We start from the raw sequence: 18,700 nt of genomic DNA, 5'->3' as shown, positions 1-18,700 counted from the left end.
ATTCAGGAATGAACTCAGACTCATTCTATATGGACTGAAAAAGGTTTAGAAGAAAGCAAAGGAAGAACAGTAGATAGATTGTTACGCTGTTTGTGTGTGTCTTTTTTACAAAAAAAAGCATGTTATACATATATACACACACATATAAATACTATACCAGTTGTTGCAATGCAGTCAAATCCTACAAAAGCATAAAAACAGGTTGCAGCACCAGCCAATGTTCCTGTGAAACCATATGGCATAAAGCCACCACTCCCATATATACTTGTCACGTTCTCATAGGATGAACAATTCCTATAAAGAACAAAAATACAGCAGAAAAATAACTTTTTTTTTATTATTGGTAGTACAAACACATGCATCCTCTTCCCCTACCACTCTGGAAAAACATGTTAAAATGCTTTCATCAAGACAGAGTTCTGCTTTACAAAACTGCACAAGAAGACATTTTTATGTCAAAGCTTGTAAGAAAGACAAAAATAACAGTAAATAGAAGATTACCCAAATCAAGTAACTATCATCTTACTCACTTTGCAGTTTGTGACAAAACATATTAAAACACTAATGGTGCAGGCAAGCCTTGCTGTTATACTCACATACTGCAGTTAATACATGGCTTAAGGACAAGAAGCCAGTAACCTCTCAAATGGCTACGGACAACAGTATAGAAATAAGATTATTTTTTAAAGGAAACTACAAACAAGAAAACAAAAAACTATTTTTAAGGGAATAAAAAGTTTCTCATTCCCAGCAACAGAGCTATTAGTTGATATATTACCTGCAATGCCACTAAAGCAAGTATAACAGAAAATTGCTTGGAATATGAGCAAGTAAATTGATTTTTAAAACAAAATTACTCTGTTACTGCAGTAAGATTAATGAGATATTCTTCAGTTATTTTCCAGTTGTCAACATCTCCTTTCACGAAACCAGAAATCATAACGAAGAGTAGGACCAAGATGTTAATGGCAGTGAAAATTTTATTCACCCATGCAGATTCTTTTACTCCAAAAGATAAAAGACCTATAAAATAAAAATATTTTATAGATGTGAATGGTCCCTTAAACTAATAAAATGGCATTTTAAAGAAGATATACGTGCAAGTACTGCAAATAATACTGAAAAAACAGCACTAGATTTTACACTTTTAAAAAGCAGTAGCACAAATTTACTACACTCTGACAGCATGGCAATAGGCAAGTGTATCGGAAGCCACAAAACAGAACGCTTCTTTAATTGTATTCTTTAAGTATTTGAAAGTATTTTGAGCAATTGTTACTGCTTTTCTGAGATTCCAATTCATATCTCTATTTTACATGATGGAGCAAAAATAGGTATAAGAATTCTATGCTTAGTAAAAACAGATTAGTAGAATCTATTTCTTACAGAACAATTATTCATTAGATTAATAAAATCAGCAAAATTATTTGATTTATAATGTAATCTGTTCACTCTAAGTTTTTTAGGGCATATCCATCACAGAGTAAGAATCTTATTTCCTAGCTCATTAACTAAAAGAAATGCACACCTCCTGTTCATAAATACTGGTTCATGGAGATTCTAGAAAACAGTCTGATACAAAATACACATGCCTTAGGTTGCAGAGTAGTGCATTTAAACAATGTGAAAGTTATTCCATCAGGATCCTACTGTGTCATTAGATTTGAAACAACTGTAAGTGTACTAACAGTTTAATGGAAAAGCAGGCAGTGAGCGGATCATGAAAAATTAAACACAATGGGAAAGCCTCCACAGGTTCTTTGCACTCTAAGCATTTCCACTAATGTCACATATATGCTTTCCCTCATTATTTAGAGATTAAGTCCGAAAATTTTAAGCCTCTCAAGATGTCTAAAAAATTTCTGACTCTGCTGATGAGATATTTGCTATCTTATCATGACACAGAAGTTATCATATAAGCTGCTAAAGTTTTCTTCACCTATGGCATTTTTATTGGAAATAGCTGTATGATTTCTTTAGCTCAGTTTTTCCCAAGAAAGCAGTGTCTCAATTAGCCTAATGCAGTATGAAACATAGCGTGTACTTTTTCTTAAGTCCTTTCTGTATGAAAAAAAAATCCCCAAACCACATTTCTGTGTACTTTCCCTTGTGCTTAGCACGTAACGTTTTCTGTGAAACATCATTTGCTATTCCTATGATTCAGCTTTGCGCAGCTCAGAATCCAATGACTGTGTCACGCTCAGCCTACACAGCCCTGAGCCATCCTCACTGTCCCTCCTCTCAGCAGTGGTGGATTCCACCCAGTTCATTCACCGGTGGGTAGGCTGCTTACCACAGAGACCTGGAGAGGGAATCTGCAGCACAAGCACAAGAGAAGTGAAGAAGGAATGATGGTGGGGATGAAAAGACAGGACACAACTGAAAACTCAGGAGCAGTGGTGAACTGCGGAGAAACATTTCCTCTTCTATCAAGAATCTCTACCTCTTATGTTAGGAAGCAGCAATGGCAATGGAGAAAACATAAAAGGTGGCAGCATCTATACTAATGTTTTATCACAAACTATTTTATAGTTTGGTTTGTGGAGTTTCAGTGCTCTGCTTTTCAAAACGTTGGTTTTTTCCTCCTTCCTTTGGAAGAGGTGAAACTGAAAGGTCTGATCCAGCTGTATACCAAATCCATTCCCACCCCTCCTGAAGAAATAAGGGTCTGAACTGGTCCTATAGGCAACTCTGAGCCACAAACATGGCAGGATGCTGGACTGAACCTTGTCTGGTAAACCCCCTGATCTTCCTAAGTGTGGGAACTCATCTTTTTATGTACAGAGACCTAATAAAAGCTTCAGAGGCACTGGTCACTCATTCTAGCATTAGGAGTGGAACAGAAATGTTTTCCTTAAGTACTGAGTCCAAAAAAGCCACTCATAACAGAGTACAGAGGTTCTGTTCTCTTTACCCATGTAACTTAGTTTCATTTTCCAGAGAAGGAAAAAAAAAAGCTCCTGCTATTGTTTGATCTAAAGAAAGACTGAACATGACAAATACTTTATATATGGGTAAGATCTCTACTGAATACTGAAATGCTTCTAGTATTGGCTGAAAACAAACTATACACTTTAGAATACACTTACTGCTTCCTTCAGTCCTGGTGGCAGTAAGAGCGTTTCCTTGGGGAAAGCAATTGTTAAATGCAAACATGCAAATAAGTTGCAGTATTTTTGAGCCTTCTGATCCCTCAAAAAGCATATGGTTGGTGTCAATTTTTGTGATTTAAAAACATGATACATGAGTAAAAACAAAAAAGAAACAGAACCGAGTGGAGTAGACGTAAAAGGTTTACTCAGGTTTCAAACCGGTCTGCTGGGCCATGCCAGTACCTTGCAGTGCCCTTTAGCTCAAACAAGTCCTAGGCTAAACAACTCTTTTGAAGACTTAAAAAGGGGAAAGTTATTTTATACTGAACAAGTTAACAATTTAGAGGGAAAGAAACCCTTACAAATACCCACTACATGCACAATATGTGATTTAAGGGGAGCATGTCGCATCACCAAACTACAGAGCTTAACCTCAAGGTCCCTCTGGAAACATTTACTAGTGAGAAAGCCATAAAAACCACACAGAAGTGTATAATTTTCCTGTTATCCTCAATTTGTATGATGGGGTTTATAAAAAAAAGTATTGACAAGTGATTATTTCATGTCTCAGCTTCAACAAAAGAAGAGGGTACACATGAAAATTTGATTATATTGTCTTACCTGATAAAAGTAATATAAGGAATACAGCAAAGAAGTCAGGATACTCTGCTAGCCCAGAGTAATTAATTTTGAAGTAGGTTCTGAAGAAATGACCAATTTGTTTTCCAAGAAGTTCATCAAAGGTGCCACTCCACGCTCTTGCTACACTTGATGTACCTTCAGAAAATACATGCATGTTTAGGGTTTTGCATACATACAATGGGATACAGTTACTTCTACTGAAAAAGAAAGAAAACTAAGCATGCTGCTGCTTGCATTTAAAAAAGCAGAGCTTGTGTTAAAAGAGTGATTTTGTTTTGCTGAGGAATTTTAATGTTTTAGAATTTTTCTGCATAGTTAAATGGTAACATATTATTCTATAACTAAAATATACAAATTTGTACCTCATTTATTCCTGAAATATTGCAGAAATTATTTCTGTATCATTTGTATCTGATGTCATTCTGCAAGACACTTATTTCTAAAGTTACAATATGGCATATGTTAAACAATATAAAGCAAGGTAAGAAAGCAGTTTAAGAACGAACATGAAGGAAAGTTTGTCCACCTGGAAGTAAAGCAAAAAATCACTAGCAAGATGTATGTTGCTAGAGTTAGTATTTAAGATTAATACTCTCCACTGGTAAAGAGTGCATGTAGCCACAGCTAAATACAACCTTATTTTTACAACTCTCCTATCATGAAATACACTTCAATACAATACTTGGGCATATTGATTTTGTAGTGGTTTGGGCAACAGTCCTGTAGTTAGGAATATATATAGCTAGGTGTGCTTATACACAATATAATGGATGCTTGGAACATGTACCTCTCGAATAAAACATTTTTGAATCAAAAAATGTTGTCTCTGCTAAAGCACTGAAATAGTTATTTGAATATCTGCCATATAACCAGGTATTTTATGCAGATTTGGTCAACTTTGTATTTTATGGGATTACCTTATAGGACACTATTTAATTAGCATGAGGCTATAATAACTAGTTAGCACTTAAACATCATGACTTTCTTAAAGTGAGATACTATAGTGGTGGGGTCCCTGTAAATGTCCTTGCTGTGTACATTCAGAAAAAAAATGCTTATTGATTTTACTGAAATTATTTTTGCTGACCAAAGACAGCAATGAAATCCTGTTTATTCTTGTGCATCATCACCGAACTGTCTGACACAGTTTTCATACAAGGTATGCAGTGCATGCTGCTGAAGACAGACTGTTTAAAAAATCATCTTGCAGAAAAACCTGTCTGCAATGTTGATGCACAAGAGGAAATAACCTAATCAAATTACTTTGGTTATTTCATCTCAGCAGGAGTAAGAAGCAATAGTAGGTAATTATTAGAGACAGAAAAAAAATACAGACCCAAATCTGTACCTTATATCTGCTGTATCAGAAGCCCTTGAGGCCTGTATTTGTTCTTAAGCTTACCTATAACATAGGATAAAATGAGATTCCAACCAGTGATAAAAGCCCACAGTTCACCAACAGTCACGTAAGTATACAAATACGCAGAACCAGTCTTGGGAACACGAGCACCAAACTCAGCGTAGCAGAGACCTGCCATCACAGATGCCAGTGCAGCAATGAGGAAAGAAACAACGATGCTAGGTCCAGAATTGGATTTGGCTACTTCTCCAGCAAGGACATAAACACCAGCACCAAGGGTACTTCCTACTCCCAGGGCTATAAGGTCCACCGTTGATAAGCATCGGCACAACTTGGAGTCCTCGAGACTTTCACCACTGACATTCTTCTTCCGCACCAGACACCGAACAAAGGACAAAGCTGGTCCACAGGGCAACATGGTAGATGTAGAGCTCTGAAATAAAAGAAATTGTTACAGTACATAAAAGGTAGCATAGACACTGGTGAAAAATGATGAAAAAAATGTATTTGCATAAAGAACTTTAATCACACCTACTAATTAATATATTTACACTCTTCTGTGACATTAAATAAGCTGGCATGTGCTTTTTCCCCAAGAAAGGACTTAGGGATTCAGTATTCCTAATTTTATATTTAGCACTTATTTCCCCAGGGAAAGATATCCATTATCTTTAGGTTTATTATAGTGCTGTAAAAAAAGAAGAAATTGTTTCTATTTATCTGCTAATGGCCACATCTCAACCATTTCTAAAACAACCAGAACAGATGTCTATTATCTCATATATCACAAGGAGTTGTAAGATAAGGATCAACACCAAGATAAATAAGAATTTTTAAGATATAAACTCCATCACTAAGGCTATAAACAGCAAAAGCTTTAAAATACGGCATTCTGACAGAGCCAATGCCTGTCCTTTTGCCTTCAAATACATGGCTTTTGCCTTTAGAATTTCCTTCAGTAAAAACTGCTTGACAACAGATTAAAATAGCGTTTCTACTCCCTCCCACACCAATGAAGTTTCCCAGAACCTAATTTTCTTTACAAGAAAACTCGTACAACACTCCCTGACAAGCATTTAACAAAACCTGATGGGATAACTGCTCATCCCATGCCAGCTGCCATTCTTCGATACTCTGAGCGCACGCCATAGTGTGGGATACAATCAGCTCTTGCACATGAGCTCAGATTTTGGGACCGGCTAGGTCCTGGGGACCAGCAGGTGGGCGGCACTTCTCTGGCCTGTGATACGGGTGCCTGCTAGGAGGAACAGCAGTGAGCCTGCTTCCCAGCTCAAAAAAACGATAGCTGAGGGTTCAAAGCATTTGCTTGGGAGGCAGGACATGGGCATCGCATAGAAAATAACATCTCAAAGAGGCAGCATTCATGTCTTTCTTTACATATTTGTTTGAATTGTATTGTTGATGATTAAGAGTTTGGTAAGAATTAAACAATATCATCTGCCATGTCCCCAAACCGCCGTTTGTCTTTGCAACTCATACCGTAAATATCTATACTCTGCTCGTGATTTGTTATGTGGAACCCTCCTGGGAACTGAGAATCTTTTTTCATTTAGATGAAGATATTCTGCTGGTAGATTCCTCCCTAGTCTGTATTAGTTTCCTAGAGCAGTAAAGGGCATTTCTACTCACAGTAGTTCAATCCACTAACAGCAATGACTTTGCATCAAGATGGATAGCTCACTTAACAGTGTCTGATCCTAGAACAAAGAGTCAGAAGCAAAAGAACTGCCATCCTGATACCAGATTGCTTGGAAAAAATTCCCTTGCGTACGAAAAAGAAAAGAGGCACCTCTGTGCAGAAACATTTTCTCCAGAAACATTTTCTCCCTATTCCTGTAATAGCTCCCCAAGTACACTCAGGCATGCCACTTCTCTCTTCAAAGACCATTCTTAAAAAAAGTCTCCATTCCCTTTCAAGGAAAGGGAAGTTGATAAAGGATAGTGAATGGAATTGAATAGCTGTGCACAGTGATGCTTAATGCCCGTTAGAAAGGTGATAGCTGCCCCAGGACAGTGGAAGGAGGCAAGAGATGCATGTTTCCAAAGCTCTGCTGCAATTAGGCAGTCCTTTCAGCGTGCCAGACTCCCAGAGATAAGTATCTGCCCATGGTACATAGACTTCATCTACTGAAGAGATTTCACACATCAGCTTCAGAATGAGGATGATGTGCATGTCGTCAGACAGAAGAGATCCATAAGTGCTTCTGAGGGGAATCAACATTGAACTGTTCAGGCAAAATTCCCTGCTGTAGCTCCTGAACTCTTCAGTAAGAGCAGCCTGTCTTTGGGCCTGAGGCTGAGGCACTCCACTCCCCCAAAGCCAGGCTTGTCTATCCTGGGCTCTACTTTGACAAGTATTCCCAAGGCCACTATGTTTTTTTCCATAATGACACTTCTGAAGCTGTAGCAACCACTTAGGATGTTAATATACTCATTAGGCTGTAGCAATGCTTTTATGACTCCATGCCCTTCACCTTACCAATTTCAATGTTGCAGAAACATGGCATTTTTTTAAGGAATTATTTCCCCCACTCCCCAAATGATAGTTCATTTTGTATTTAATTAACAAGGAAAACTACTCTGGCAGATGTCGTTCTCAGAACACTAAACAGTTTCTAAGACTTTTGTTATTCAAACAGCATATCAGATTGCTCTGCTCTTTTGCAGTTTGGGACAAGAAGTCCTGAAGGTTGTAAAGTCATCTATCACAGTGGCCAGGTGGGTGATATTATGGTTTTCTCTGCTGAGAAGAAATCCTTGTGACAAAATAGGAGGGTTTTTTTCTGCTTCTGCTTTCTCTGATTCTTGTGGAGAGGAGAAGAGAGGAGGCTGGTTCTTGCTAGCCACAAGCCAGTAAGATGAAACACCTGTTCTGACTCAAATCCACCCTTTCTTCTTTAAAAACTGGAGCACAACCAAACACAAAGTTCAAGATACAGAATTTGTGTCTGTAGAGAAAAAAAAAATCTCATGCACATGAGAAACATATCTTTTTATGTATATCCATCCTAACATGGACTTGATGAACACACCTCCTTTTACTATGACCACTGCAATCCAGAACATCTTACACTGTTTCCTATACTTACTATGCACGTATGCATAATAAACAATGTCTGAACACTGCTTCACAACTTCTGTTACTGTGTACCAAGTGCAGCATTGTACCCCAGACATGGACCCCTTTCAGATTTGGATGAGACATTCCAAGACTCCAGTACTGATCATTTCATACTTGATAGGAAGGTGCAGCAGTAATAACTGATGAGCTTATCACAGAATCACAGAATCAACCAGGTTGGAAGAGACCTCTGGGATCATCGAGTCCAACCGCTGCCCCTACACCACCCTGTCAACTAGACCATGGCACTAAGTGCCACATCCAGTCTTTTCTGAAACACATCCAGACATGGTGACTCCACCACCTCCCTGGGCAGCCCATTCCAATGTCTAATAACCCTTTCTGTAAAGAAATTCTTCCTAATGTCCAACCTGAACCTCCCCTGGCGAAGCTTGAGGCTGTGCCCTCTTGTCCTATCGCTAGTTGCCCAGGAGAAGAGGCCAGCTCCCACTTCACTACAACCTTCCTTCAGGTAGTTGTAGACTGCAATAAGGTCACCTCTGAGCCTCCTCTTCTCCAGGCTAAACAACCCCAGCTCCCTCAGCCGTTCCTCGTAGGTCAGACCCTCCACCAGCTTGGTCACCCTCCTCTGGACTCGCTCCAACACCTCAACATCTTTCTTGAAGTGCGGGGCCCAGAACTGGACACAGTACTCAAGGTGCGGCCTCACCAGTGCCGAGTACAGAGGGACGATCACTTCCCTAGACAGGCTGGCTACACTACTCCTAATAGAGGCCAGGATGCCATTGGCCTTCTTGGCCACCTGGGCACACCACTGGCTCATGTTTAGCAGGCTGTCGATCAGCACCCCCAGGTCTCTTTCCACTGGGCCGTTTTCTAACCACTCTTCCCCAAGCCTGTAGCGCTGCATGGGGTTGTTGTGGCCGAAGTGTAAGACCCGGCACTTGTTCTTGTTGAACCTCATGCCGTTGGTCTCGGCCCATCTATCTAACCTGTCCAGATCCCTCTGTAGGGCCTTCCTACCCTCCAGCAGATCGACACTCCCACCCAGCTTGGTGTCATCTGCAAATTTACTGAGGGTGCACTCAATCCCTACATCTAGATCATCTATAAAGATACTGAACAGCATCGGCCCCAGAACTGAGCCCTGGAGAACACCGCTAGTGAGCGGCCGTCAGTTGGACTTTGCCCCATTCACCACCACTCTCTGGGCTCGGCCATCCAGCCAGTTTTTAACCCATTTAAGAGTCCACCCATCCAAGCCCCGGGCAGCCAGTTTGTCCAGGAGGATGCTGTGGGAGACAGTGTCAAATGCCTTACTGAAGTCTAGATAGACTACATCCACAGCCCTGCCCTCATCTACTAAGCGGGTCACTTTGTCATAGAAGACCAGGTTGGTCGAGCAGGACCTGCCTTTCATGAATCCATGTTGGCTGGCCCCGATGCCCCCATTGTCCTGCATGTGCCGTGTAATGGCACTCAGGATGAGCTGTTCCATCACCTTGCCTGGCACCGAGGTCAGGCTGACAGGCCTATAGTTCCCTGGATTGTCCTTCCGACCCTTCTTGTAGATGGGCGTTACGTTTGCTAATTTCCAGTCTAATTTTTATGATGGTATTTGGTCTCCAAACAGGACCAAATGACCTAGGTAATTGGTGACAAAGTGTCTTCAGAAATCACTGACAAGTGTAACCTTTCTCTGAGGTGTCCCTCGTAAGACAGATCCTTTAACACATTACCCCTTGCAAGAGAACAACCTGGGCTCTGACTCAGTGCTGACCTACAAGCACAGCTTCTCATAACACCACGGCTGAGCACGTCTCACACTCAAATACTAACCTACAGAACCAAAGAAGGTAACAGCTGGATGTACCTTTTGGTGGCAGCATTGTCCTAGATAAACCTACACTGACTGCAACCACACACTCTGAAAAAGCCTTATTCCCGCACTACCATGATTGGGGAAATGTCACAGTTTCTTTTTCTGTTGATGTTTAGGACAGAGAGGAACATGAAGTAGGGTAAGTGAGCACAGAAAAAAATTCTCTCTCCTACTTTTTGACCAGCAGGTCTCAGTATTTTCCCAATTGATCCTTTTTACTCCCTCCTTTCCCTGCTTCAGTCTAAGCTTGCCTCGTCCTAGCAGATCATTGTGGCCTCTGCTTCCTCTTCACCTCTGCTGCCATAAGCTCCACCAGCACTGGCCCAGGCCCCTGCTGAACATCCTGCACAGCTGACAAGCACTGGCTCTTCTCTGAGCCTTCCTGGGGAGGCACACTTGACAGCTTGGGAAATAAGGTTTTTGATAATGTATTGGATAATCACTCAAGAAAGAGGTGAGGTCTCTTAATGCTCTGCTGCTGAAAGAGCTCACAGTGCTTCTGAGGCATCTCTGAGGCACCTGTCCTACATTTCTTTGAGCAGACTTGGATACCTGCCTGCCTTTAAACAACAGCGTTAGGCATGTAGCCTGAAAGTGCGATCAGTCAGGGTGGGCCAAGTTGTTCGTGCAGTTTAAACAGAGTAAAGATTGAATCCTGAGCTTATACAGAGTTTAAGCATAGGAAATTAGTGATAAGAAACCAAAAAGGAAAATACCCTTGCACTCACCAACAGTGTGCAGTTATTTCTAATTAAGGTGAGGACCAGACCCAACCTGTTGCTTCTTCCATGCATTCAAGCCTGTGCTAAGCTCTACTTCAGTGAAGTCTACTTTAGAGAGACATTTGTCACAAGCAAACACCTCTAAAGTCCATTTGTCACTGACCTTGGCACGTTCCTTTTGCTGCATACAACTGAGGTGGCAGCTCTCTGGCTGTGCGTGTGCTGGGTCACTGCACTTCTGAAGTCTCTTTTGGACTAAGTTTTTCTGTAGCTACAGATTAGTCTATAACACAGAATATGCCTCAAACAGTCCTCTGAAAAAGGGAGGCCCCAGTTCAACTGCCTTAGACTTGAGGACCAACATTCAGCCCATATTCAAGCCTCTTCCTTCCTTGAACACATTCCTAGAAAGAATTGCAATACCATCCACATTGCAGTTTACAGTTTTACCCCTTCAGCTGCATGCAACAAAGAGGCAGGACAGAAGCACTTAATTTAGACAGGAAAGGAATTGGACAGATCTATCTAATGTAGGGGGAAAAAAACCCAAATGCTTCTTCATGTCTAATGGACATTCACAGTATTTGTCAGAGTACCTGCATAAGCAGATACTTCTCCAGTCCCTTCTGTTCTTTATCATCTTGGGTTTTTTTTTTGTATCTACAGTAGCTGCTGATAGACCCTTCTTAATTTCAGTCTTCCCTGGCCAGTTGTAAACCAGATAATCTACTGCTTGACCACCACGCATCTGAATGCTAACCCAAGAAATTGACTTCAGCCTTATAATTCATACCAGAGGAACATTTAATGGTCATCTATTGTTAGCCCTCTTCTAGCAGGAAAAGTTTGGTGTCAAAACCTTGTAACTACAAACACAATGCAAGGGACAAAGTCTCCATCTGCAAAGTTTCTATTAATCTCTAAAATTGCTTTGACCACTTCACAGTCATGTAAAATCTACCATTTTTGCAAAGTATTTTCCATGTAAAAATAACCTAATAAACTCCTATCCCGAAACAAAATGCAAACAATAGGTGGATATTGGAGCAAAAAAAGTACATTATAGCATGTATCATCACACTCTTCCATTAAAATAACATTTTAATTTAATTATGTGTAATAAGTGGTTTAAGTTAGTACACATCAAACCCAAGCTACAGGTTGGAAAACCCAAAGTTTTGCTGCAGTTGCCATTCAACTTCTCCTACAAAATTTTCCATTAAAAGCTCTAATAAAAAAAGATAGAAGTCTCATATGGAAAGCAACTGTTATAAAGCAATATAAAACCTCTGAAAGTTTTAATACTGTTATTGAGATGTATGTTTAAAGATTCCTGAAGCAAAAGTAACTTAAAGATATTTTACTTATAAACTATTTTGTTGAGCTAGTATTATATACTATAATACACTATAAATTTTAAGTGCATTAGTTTAACATTTTAAGCAGCATACCAATTAGGAAGAAAATACTCCAATAAGTTTGTAACATATTGAAAATGGCAAAATATAAATATATACTGATGATACACAGATTAATTTAGAGTCTTCCTTCAGGCTCATTTTCCTGAAAAAAAAATGGAAAGGTTTATATTTTATATTTTTCCATCTGTAGAATTTATGAGAAATTTTTGTTCGCACTTCAGTTCATTTAGCCTTATTCAAAATTGCAGTATTGCATTGATTAAATCTATTGCAATATATGAAAGTAAAAGAATTCAGAGATGAAGCAAAACTAAGTATAGTCTATGATTTTTGTGTGTATGTACACACATGCACAGACAATACATGATTTCACTGCTGCAATTGACCTAAAAGTTGATGTTGTGCCCAAGACCTTCACAAAACTCCTAATGCCTTGGAATATTTAAAGCAGTGTATTTAAATAATACTTAAAGCCCTAAAATTAGAAAGCAGCACCTGTAACAGAAGCCTAACATGTATAAAAAAAGGAAAAGGAAAGCTTTATAATCCAAAAGCAGAAACACCTTCCAGTCAGAGTGGGAAGGAAAACATAAATTGCATCTTCTATATATTAACACTGTAATTTGCACTTTGTCAGAGACACAATAATGCTGTAATGTAAACTAAATGTAATACTGCATACCACAGCTCTCGCTACTCAAAAAGCACGTATGTTAAAGGCAAAGTTTCCTATGATAAGCTACATTGCTTTCAGGTTACTTCTTTCAGCAATAAACTTAATTACAAACCTGATTCAGAGCAACTTCTGCTGGGCAAACTTCTGCTCCTCTTACCCAGTCCCGAACTTCTGCCGTCTTAAATGGAAGAGTAATGACTGAAAGTGATTTTATTAAAATATTTGCTTTAAAAGCCAGCTGTAGGTGGTATGAGAGCTGTTGGTGCTGAGGGGTGGAGGCTCAGCAGCCCGGGTGATTGGAGGGCTGCGAGCCGGCCAGCTATTTGCCCAGCTAAGGCAGGGCGGGTGAGAGAGAAAGTCTTGCTGCTGTTCAGATAAATCATACCCACTGTCTTCGTGACACAAAATCCAACTGGAATGCTGTTTTCTACATTTAAACACACCTATGTTCTTGCATACAAAACACACCCTGTAGTGAGGGTACCCACCACACACCCCCCCCGGGGACTCCTTTTACACGTCCTGAAGGAAAAGCAAAAATGTGGATGTCAAACTTGGTCTCCCACTGCGAAAGCAAAGTCTTCCCATTGCCCTTGCGAAAAATAAACTGGCTTTGAAGCATATTGAAGAATACTTTGCAACACTTTGAGACCTGAATGCAATAGCGCAGCAGGAAAACTGCTTTAGCTGAGTAAATTTTAGAAGAATATAAATAATTTGAAAAGTATTGCTGTGGCTAGAAACAACACAGAAGACAGTATATTTAGAGGCTTGTTAGAGCCCATTCTGTTGAACTAGGGTAGATGCACCATATATCTTGTTCTCCTTTATATGGCTTGAAATGTAAAAATGCTGGAGACTGGAATTAGAACTGTCCAAATATTCCTGTGACACAACCAATAAATAACCCTCAGTTTCTTAAAAATTAGCTTCCAGAATAAACCGAACCCCAATGGATAATATACAGCTGTATTTTTATTACTTCCATGGCAGACAAACCCACCCCAAACATGTAGTAGCATTTCCAGTCAACATTATTCACGGCATATTGTTTCCCTTAAAACACTTGTGTTTCAATAGCTCTCTTTTTGGTCACAGAACACTGAAAATATGAGCCTTGCAGAGAAAAGCCTGATGCTTTGTATCATTAAAAAAGTCTTCCCTAAGAAAATATGGAGAAAAACACATGTAGCGTGGCAGCCCCCTGCAACTTGGTCTTGGCTTTTAGTTTTCCCTGAGTGTAAAGTCTGACCGTGCTGTAGGAGCACAGAAGGCTCCTCTTCCTTCCCTCATGAAAAGTCCTCCTTCCTGCGGCCACACGCAAGGGATGAAGACAACCTTTCCTCAGCTCTCCCAGATCCAAGAAATGCCTCCCAAGAAGAGTGTGCTCCACGGAGGTGGGCCATATTTCAAAAACAGGAGTCCAGATGTCATTTCTTACATTATCTAAGGCTATTCTTTTCCTAAAGTGCAAAAAGGTGTGAAGAGAAAAGGTCTTGTTCATCAAAGCTCTAACAATAACAGTACTCATTCTCCCCCTCATGCTAACCTCATCCTTGTTAAATACAAACTTTATCTCTTTCACAGTTAATACTTGGTCAGAAGACAGAAACAAGAAGCTATGCTAGAGGTACAAGCTGCTAAACATATATTTCTATATTTCTTGTGTGGAAATATATGGAAATTACTTTCAAGGAGCATCACTCTCAGCCATGACAACATCTAGGCATTTTCTTCCCAAACCATCACACTCTAGCAAGTCCATGAATGACTTGAGAATTACTCGTGTGGATTTTAGATAACATCCTCAAGACCAGTTCTGAATCATTTCCACCCACGTAGATCCATTAGGAATTGTTGCTAATGCATAAATTAAGTGATTTATTGCTTAATCATGGAAAACATCCCTTCCACTTTAAAAAAAAAAAAAAAAGGTAGAAGCTGTAATTGCTTCATAATCTGCTGAATACAGAGACTCCATTTCTACTTGACTTCTAAAAGTTAGCCTTCCTCAGGCATATCTTCCTCACAGTACCAGGGCAGGATACCACCACAGCAAAGCTGAGTGTGAGGCTGGCCTGGCGTTGGTGTTCTGCTTCAACCACTTTCTGGTAGAGTCCTGCCAGGTTAATGATGGTGCACTGTACTGGACTGATCTCTGAATTCATGTCACTCCTGGAGCTGGAACCCCTGTCTGGGGTAACACCATATGTAAATAATTCCCAGGTAGCTTTATTAATTATTAATAAAAAACAGTTCACCAGGTCAAAGCAAAAAAAAAAACAAAACAAAACAAAACCAAAGCAAAATCAACCACCCCCCAAAAGAAAACAAACAAGAAAGCAAACCTTGACAACTACTGTCAACTACTTTCTAAATGTGGCCGTAGAAGTGAAGACTATGTGTGTCACATAGATGCAGTTGTAACAGGGGCATGGGCCCAAATTTAAACAGGGGAGAGTTCTGTATTTCCAAGAAGGTAGAAGACCCTTAGGAAAGTAGTTCAATTTCAAATTCACATTCCTGTAAACATATTCATTCCCTATAGTCATAGTTCTTCCTATAGCATCTACAAAACACCTATAAAATATTTTATGGATATTTTATATACATGCATTGCTTGCATTTGTATGTACACACATTTCAAAACCTTTTGCACTGTACAGAATTAACACAGATCCATCCAGGACATGTTGTCATATTCACAAAGCAAGACAAACAATTCTTAGTATTAAATACACAAACCCGATCAGACTGAAGCCAACAGCAAAATTCCAAGTTATATCATTGGGGTCAGAATTTGATTCAAAATAAGGACTTTGAATAAGGAAACAGGAAGAAGCAGACAGTAATGACAGAAGGGACTAACCCTTCCTCTCCCAACAACACACAACCACACCACCACAAGGATTGTTCACACTTTTCCACAATAAATATTTTAGGGGTTTCACCTTTTTTCTGGATCTTTTTTCACAACCCACTGCAGTCTCTAGCACTATTTCAATTTAGTCACTGTACAATTAAGAAGAAAAAACTCCACCACTCATTATTTCACAGTAGAGCACCATCACTACATCTTACACGGATTTACTCCCCTGTCCTCGTTTAGCCCACACCCAGGGCTAAACAATAACAGTTTTTCTCTCACCCACTGTCCCTTCCCCAACTGAGGAAGGAAATTGGGAAAAAGAGGGAGACTCGTGGGTTAAAATTAAACAGATTTAGTAAAATCAAGAAACCAATATCAACAATAACACAAAACACACAAAAGTACACTGAGCTTCAGAATTGCATCAGAATGCTCCAGGAATATCATTATTTTGGGCAAAAACAACCCCACCTCTCCCCAGCAAGCCCTCCATTTTATAGTGAACTTGATGTTAATGATACAGAATACACCTGTGGGCCAGCCTGGGTCAGCTGCCCTGCATTTAATGGCTGGCCCAGATCACCATGGCTGGCCACAATCTGAAACCAAATCCCAATGAAACCAGGACATCCCCAAACAGAACAGAAATGTAACCATGTAAATTATTTCTCTAGTTTGCAAGTGCCAAAACAGACATCACAATCACCATATTTAACTACTTTATCTAATATATAGCATAAAATAATCCAGTGAATGTACCATAACGTTTCTAGTTTGCAAAAATCTACTTCCAGTACATCTCACTGAAAACTGGAAAATGAGCAGTTATTTATTCATCCATGTAACCACAGCATCTCCAAAACTTTCTTTGGTATCATTTCTAACTCTAAGGCACCAGCTCCACTGGGATTGCCTCTTCAGAAGTGGATCTTCCTTTTATGGAAAATGTCAGAAACAAGATTACAGCAAGTCAGATTTAGTATTAACTGGATCCCTCTTTGCTTTCTGCCTCTCTTCATTTTTATTCTTGACCTTATTATGGCACAGATTTGTTACAGACACTAAAAGTTCAAATCCTTCAGGGGCTGTATAAATCGGTTCAAAATTTCATCCTCATTCTTTAAATTAACAGTAGAAACTCTACTGACATCCATGTGGCTGGAGAGTCACTCGCAAGTGCACCTTCTAGTTCCTTCGGAGCTATCACCTGGCTGTGGTAACAATTCATCCCTGGTAACACTGGTAAATTTACAGACCATTACAAAGACAGACAGGAGCTGTGCTGCTGTGGTTCATTTGACTTGCTAAAACTTAATCCTGGGAACAGGAGCACACAGCAGCTACACTGCTAAAGGCATTCAAACCTAGAACCATCCCTGGCTCCTGGCCAAGAGGCAGCGAGTACACTGGCTGGTGAAATAAAATAGCTTGCATCTGTCCCGCCTAGATCTAGAGCACTGTGGAGTAGATTAGTACGTCCCCACTATGTAGTCTTTGGATCAGAGGTCCTACGGACACTCAGACATAGTTTCGTGTGTGTTTTCAGCCACGCGTACTCAAATTGGTGTCCGTGCCTGTGACAGGGGGGTTGGAACTTGATGATCTTTAAGGTCCCTTCCAACTGAAACCATTCTATGATTCTATGAAAACTACAAGAAGACCACATTGCCACCCAGCAGAATGGCTTTTTCATAGATTCAACAGAAAGATGTATTTGTGTGCCGCAGGCTGTGTGACACAGCAGCATCAGAGAGGTGTTCATGAAGGTATGGGGTCTGGTGGGGTACCAGTGAAGGACACCAGATCTGAGGCACTTTGGACAACACTGAGCATGCAGAGTGCTGTCTGGAGGCAGGTACCTGCAATAGCATACCCAGCTTCTCTCTCGGACGAAATTCTTGTTTCTCTCCAGAAAAGCGCTGCAGTACATCCACTTTGTGTAGTCCAGTTTGGCTCCCAGTTTGTTTCCAGTTACAAATCCAAGTGTGTTTTGACCAACAACATTACTTTATAGCTTAGGTTCTGGCTTTAGAGACTTCTTTTCTGCTCCTTAGCAATTATATCACACTTGGATCATCTAAAGTGCCTCATCCAACAGTTCTCTGACTTGCATACCCCACGGACTTTGGCAGCGCATTCTTTCCATAAAGAAGTTGATTAGAAGTTCTCTTCTTGCCATGAAACAGCTGACCACATTAGAAGGAATGCACTGAAAGAGAAAACTTTTATTTATTTTATTTTCCTATGGAAGTCTCCTTTAAGACTTTCTCTTATAGTGTCAAAGTGTATGAACATGTTTTCATAAGAGTTATGTGGAAATTCATGCTCAGGGAGTTTTATATTTAAAAAAAAATAATCCCCATTAATTTGTGAAACTCTTGCGCAGACTGAAACAAAATACTGCAGAAGCCCAAATGACAAGCTTATTAAAAGCTGCTTTGCTGTTGACTCTGATTGGTCTCAGAGTCTGATTTGCTGTTGACTCTGATTTGGCCTCGCAACTACGGGCCAAAAAGCTGTGGAGTTGTACATAACTAGAGGTGCTAACTTTGCAAAAGCACATCCATGTGTTTGCCCATATAACTCCCCATACCGCACAGAAGTTAAACATGAACAAAAGTGCTTGCAGGACCGGGGCCTTAGTGAACCATTGCAATCCCTCAACGGTGCTCTGCACAGCGCGTGCTGCTTTGCCTTGGAAGTCAGGACTTTGTAGCCGACTGTAACGAACACAACTTTTGACATGCACCAGAAAAAAACCACGACAGGGTTTGTACAGTCTGTGCAGCTCTGATGGGATTTGAGAAGATGTACTAGCATTCACAAAAGGATTTATCAAGTGCCAGCAAGAATCTTTTCTATGTCAAGATAAATAAATTAATTAGCATTTTAGTGGTTCTGAGGAAAAAAAAACAGGTTACAACACAAAAAAT

The 18,700-nt window shown here is 40.0% G+C and overlaps 1 protein-coding gene across 3 annotated transcripts in view; it reads right to left on the bottom strand.

The window, feature by feature from the left end:
* Nucleotides 1–18,700, bottom strand: part of SLC7A2 (solute carrier family 7 member 2) — a 61,826-nt gene that overhangs the window by 16,160 nt on the left and 26,966 nt on the right. For 2 of the 3 annotated variants that reach the window (XM_068404261.1, XM_068404263.1), the window contains exons 1-5: nucleotides 13,011–13,091; nucleotides 5,137–5,527; nucleotides 3,714–3,869; nucleotides 858–1,023; nucleotides 158–294 (exon numbers count right to left, since the gene is read on the bottom strand). In XM_068404261.1, coding sequence (XP_068260362.1) covers nucleotides 158–294; nucleotides 858–1,023; nucleotides 3,714–3,869; nucleotides 5,137–5,512 — 835 coding nt within the window. In that variant the 5' untranslated portion in view covers nucleotides 5,513–5,527; nucleotides 13,011–13,091. Of the gene's footprint in view, nucleotides 1–157; nucleotides 295–857; nucleotides 1,024–3,713; nucleotides 3,870–5,136; nucleotides 5,528–13,010; nucleotides 13,092–18,700 lie in introns of those variants that run through there. The other variant, XM_068404262.1, reaches the window with a different exon arrangement.

This window comes from Nyctibius grandis, chromosome 6, assembly GCF_013368605.1.
Source record: "Nyctibius grandis isolate bNycGra1 chromosome 6, bNycGra1.pri, whole genome shotgun sequence".
NCBI classification, from domain to species: Eukaryota; Metazoa; Chordata; class Aves; order Nyctibiiformes; family Nyctibiidae; genus Nyctibius; species Nyctibius grandis.
This window is presented reverse-complemented; position numbering and strand designations above follow the sequence as displayed.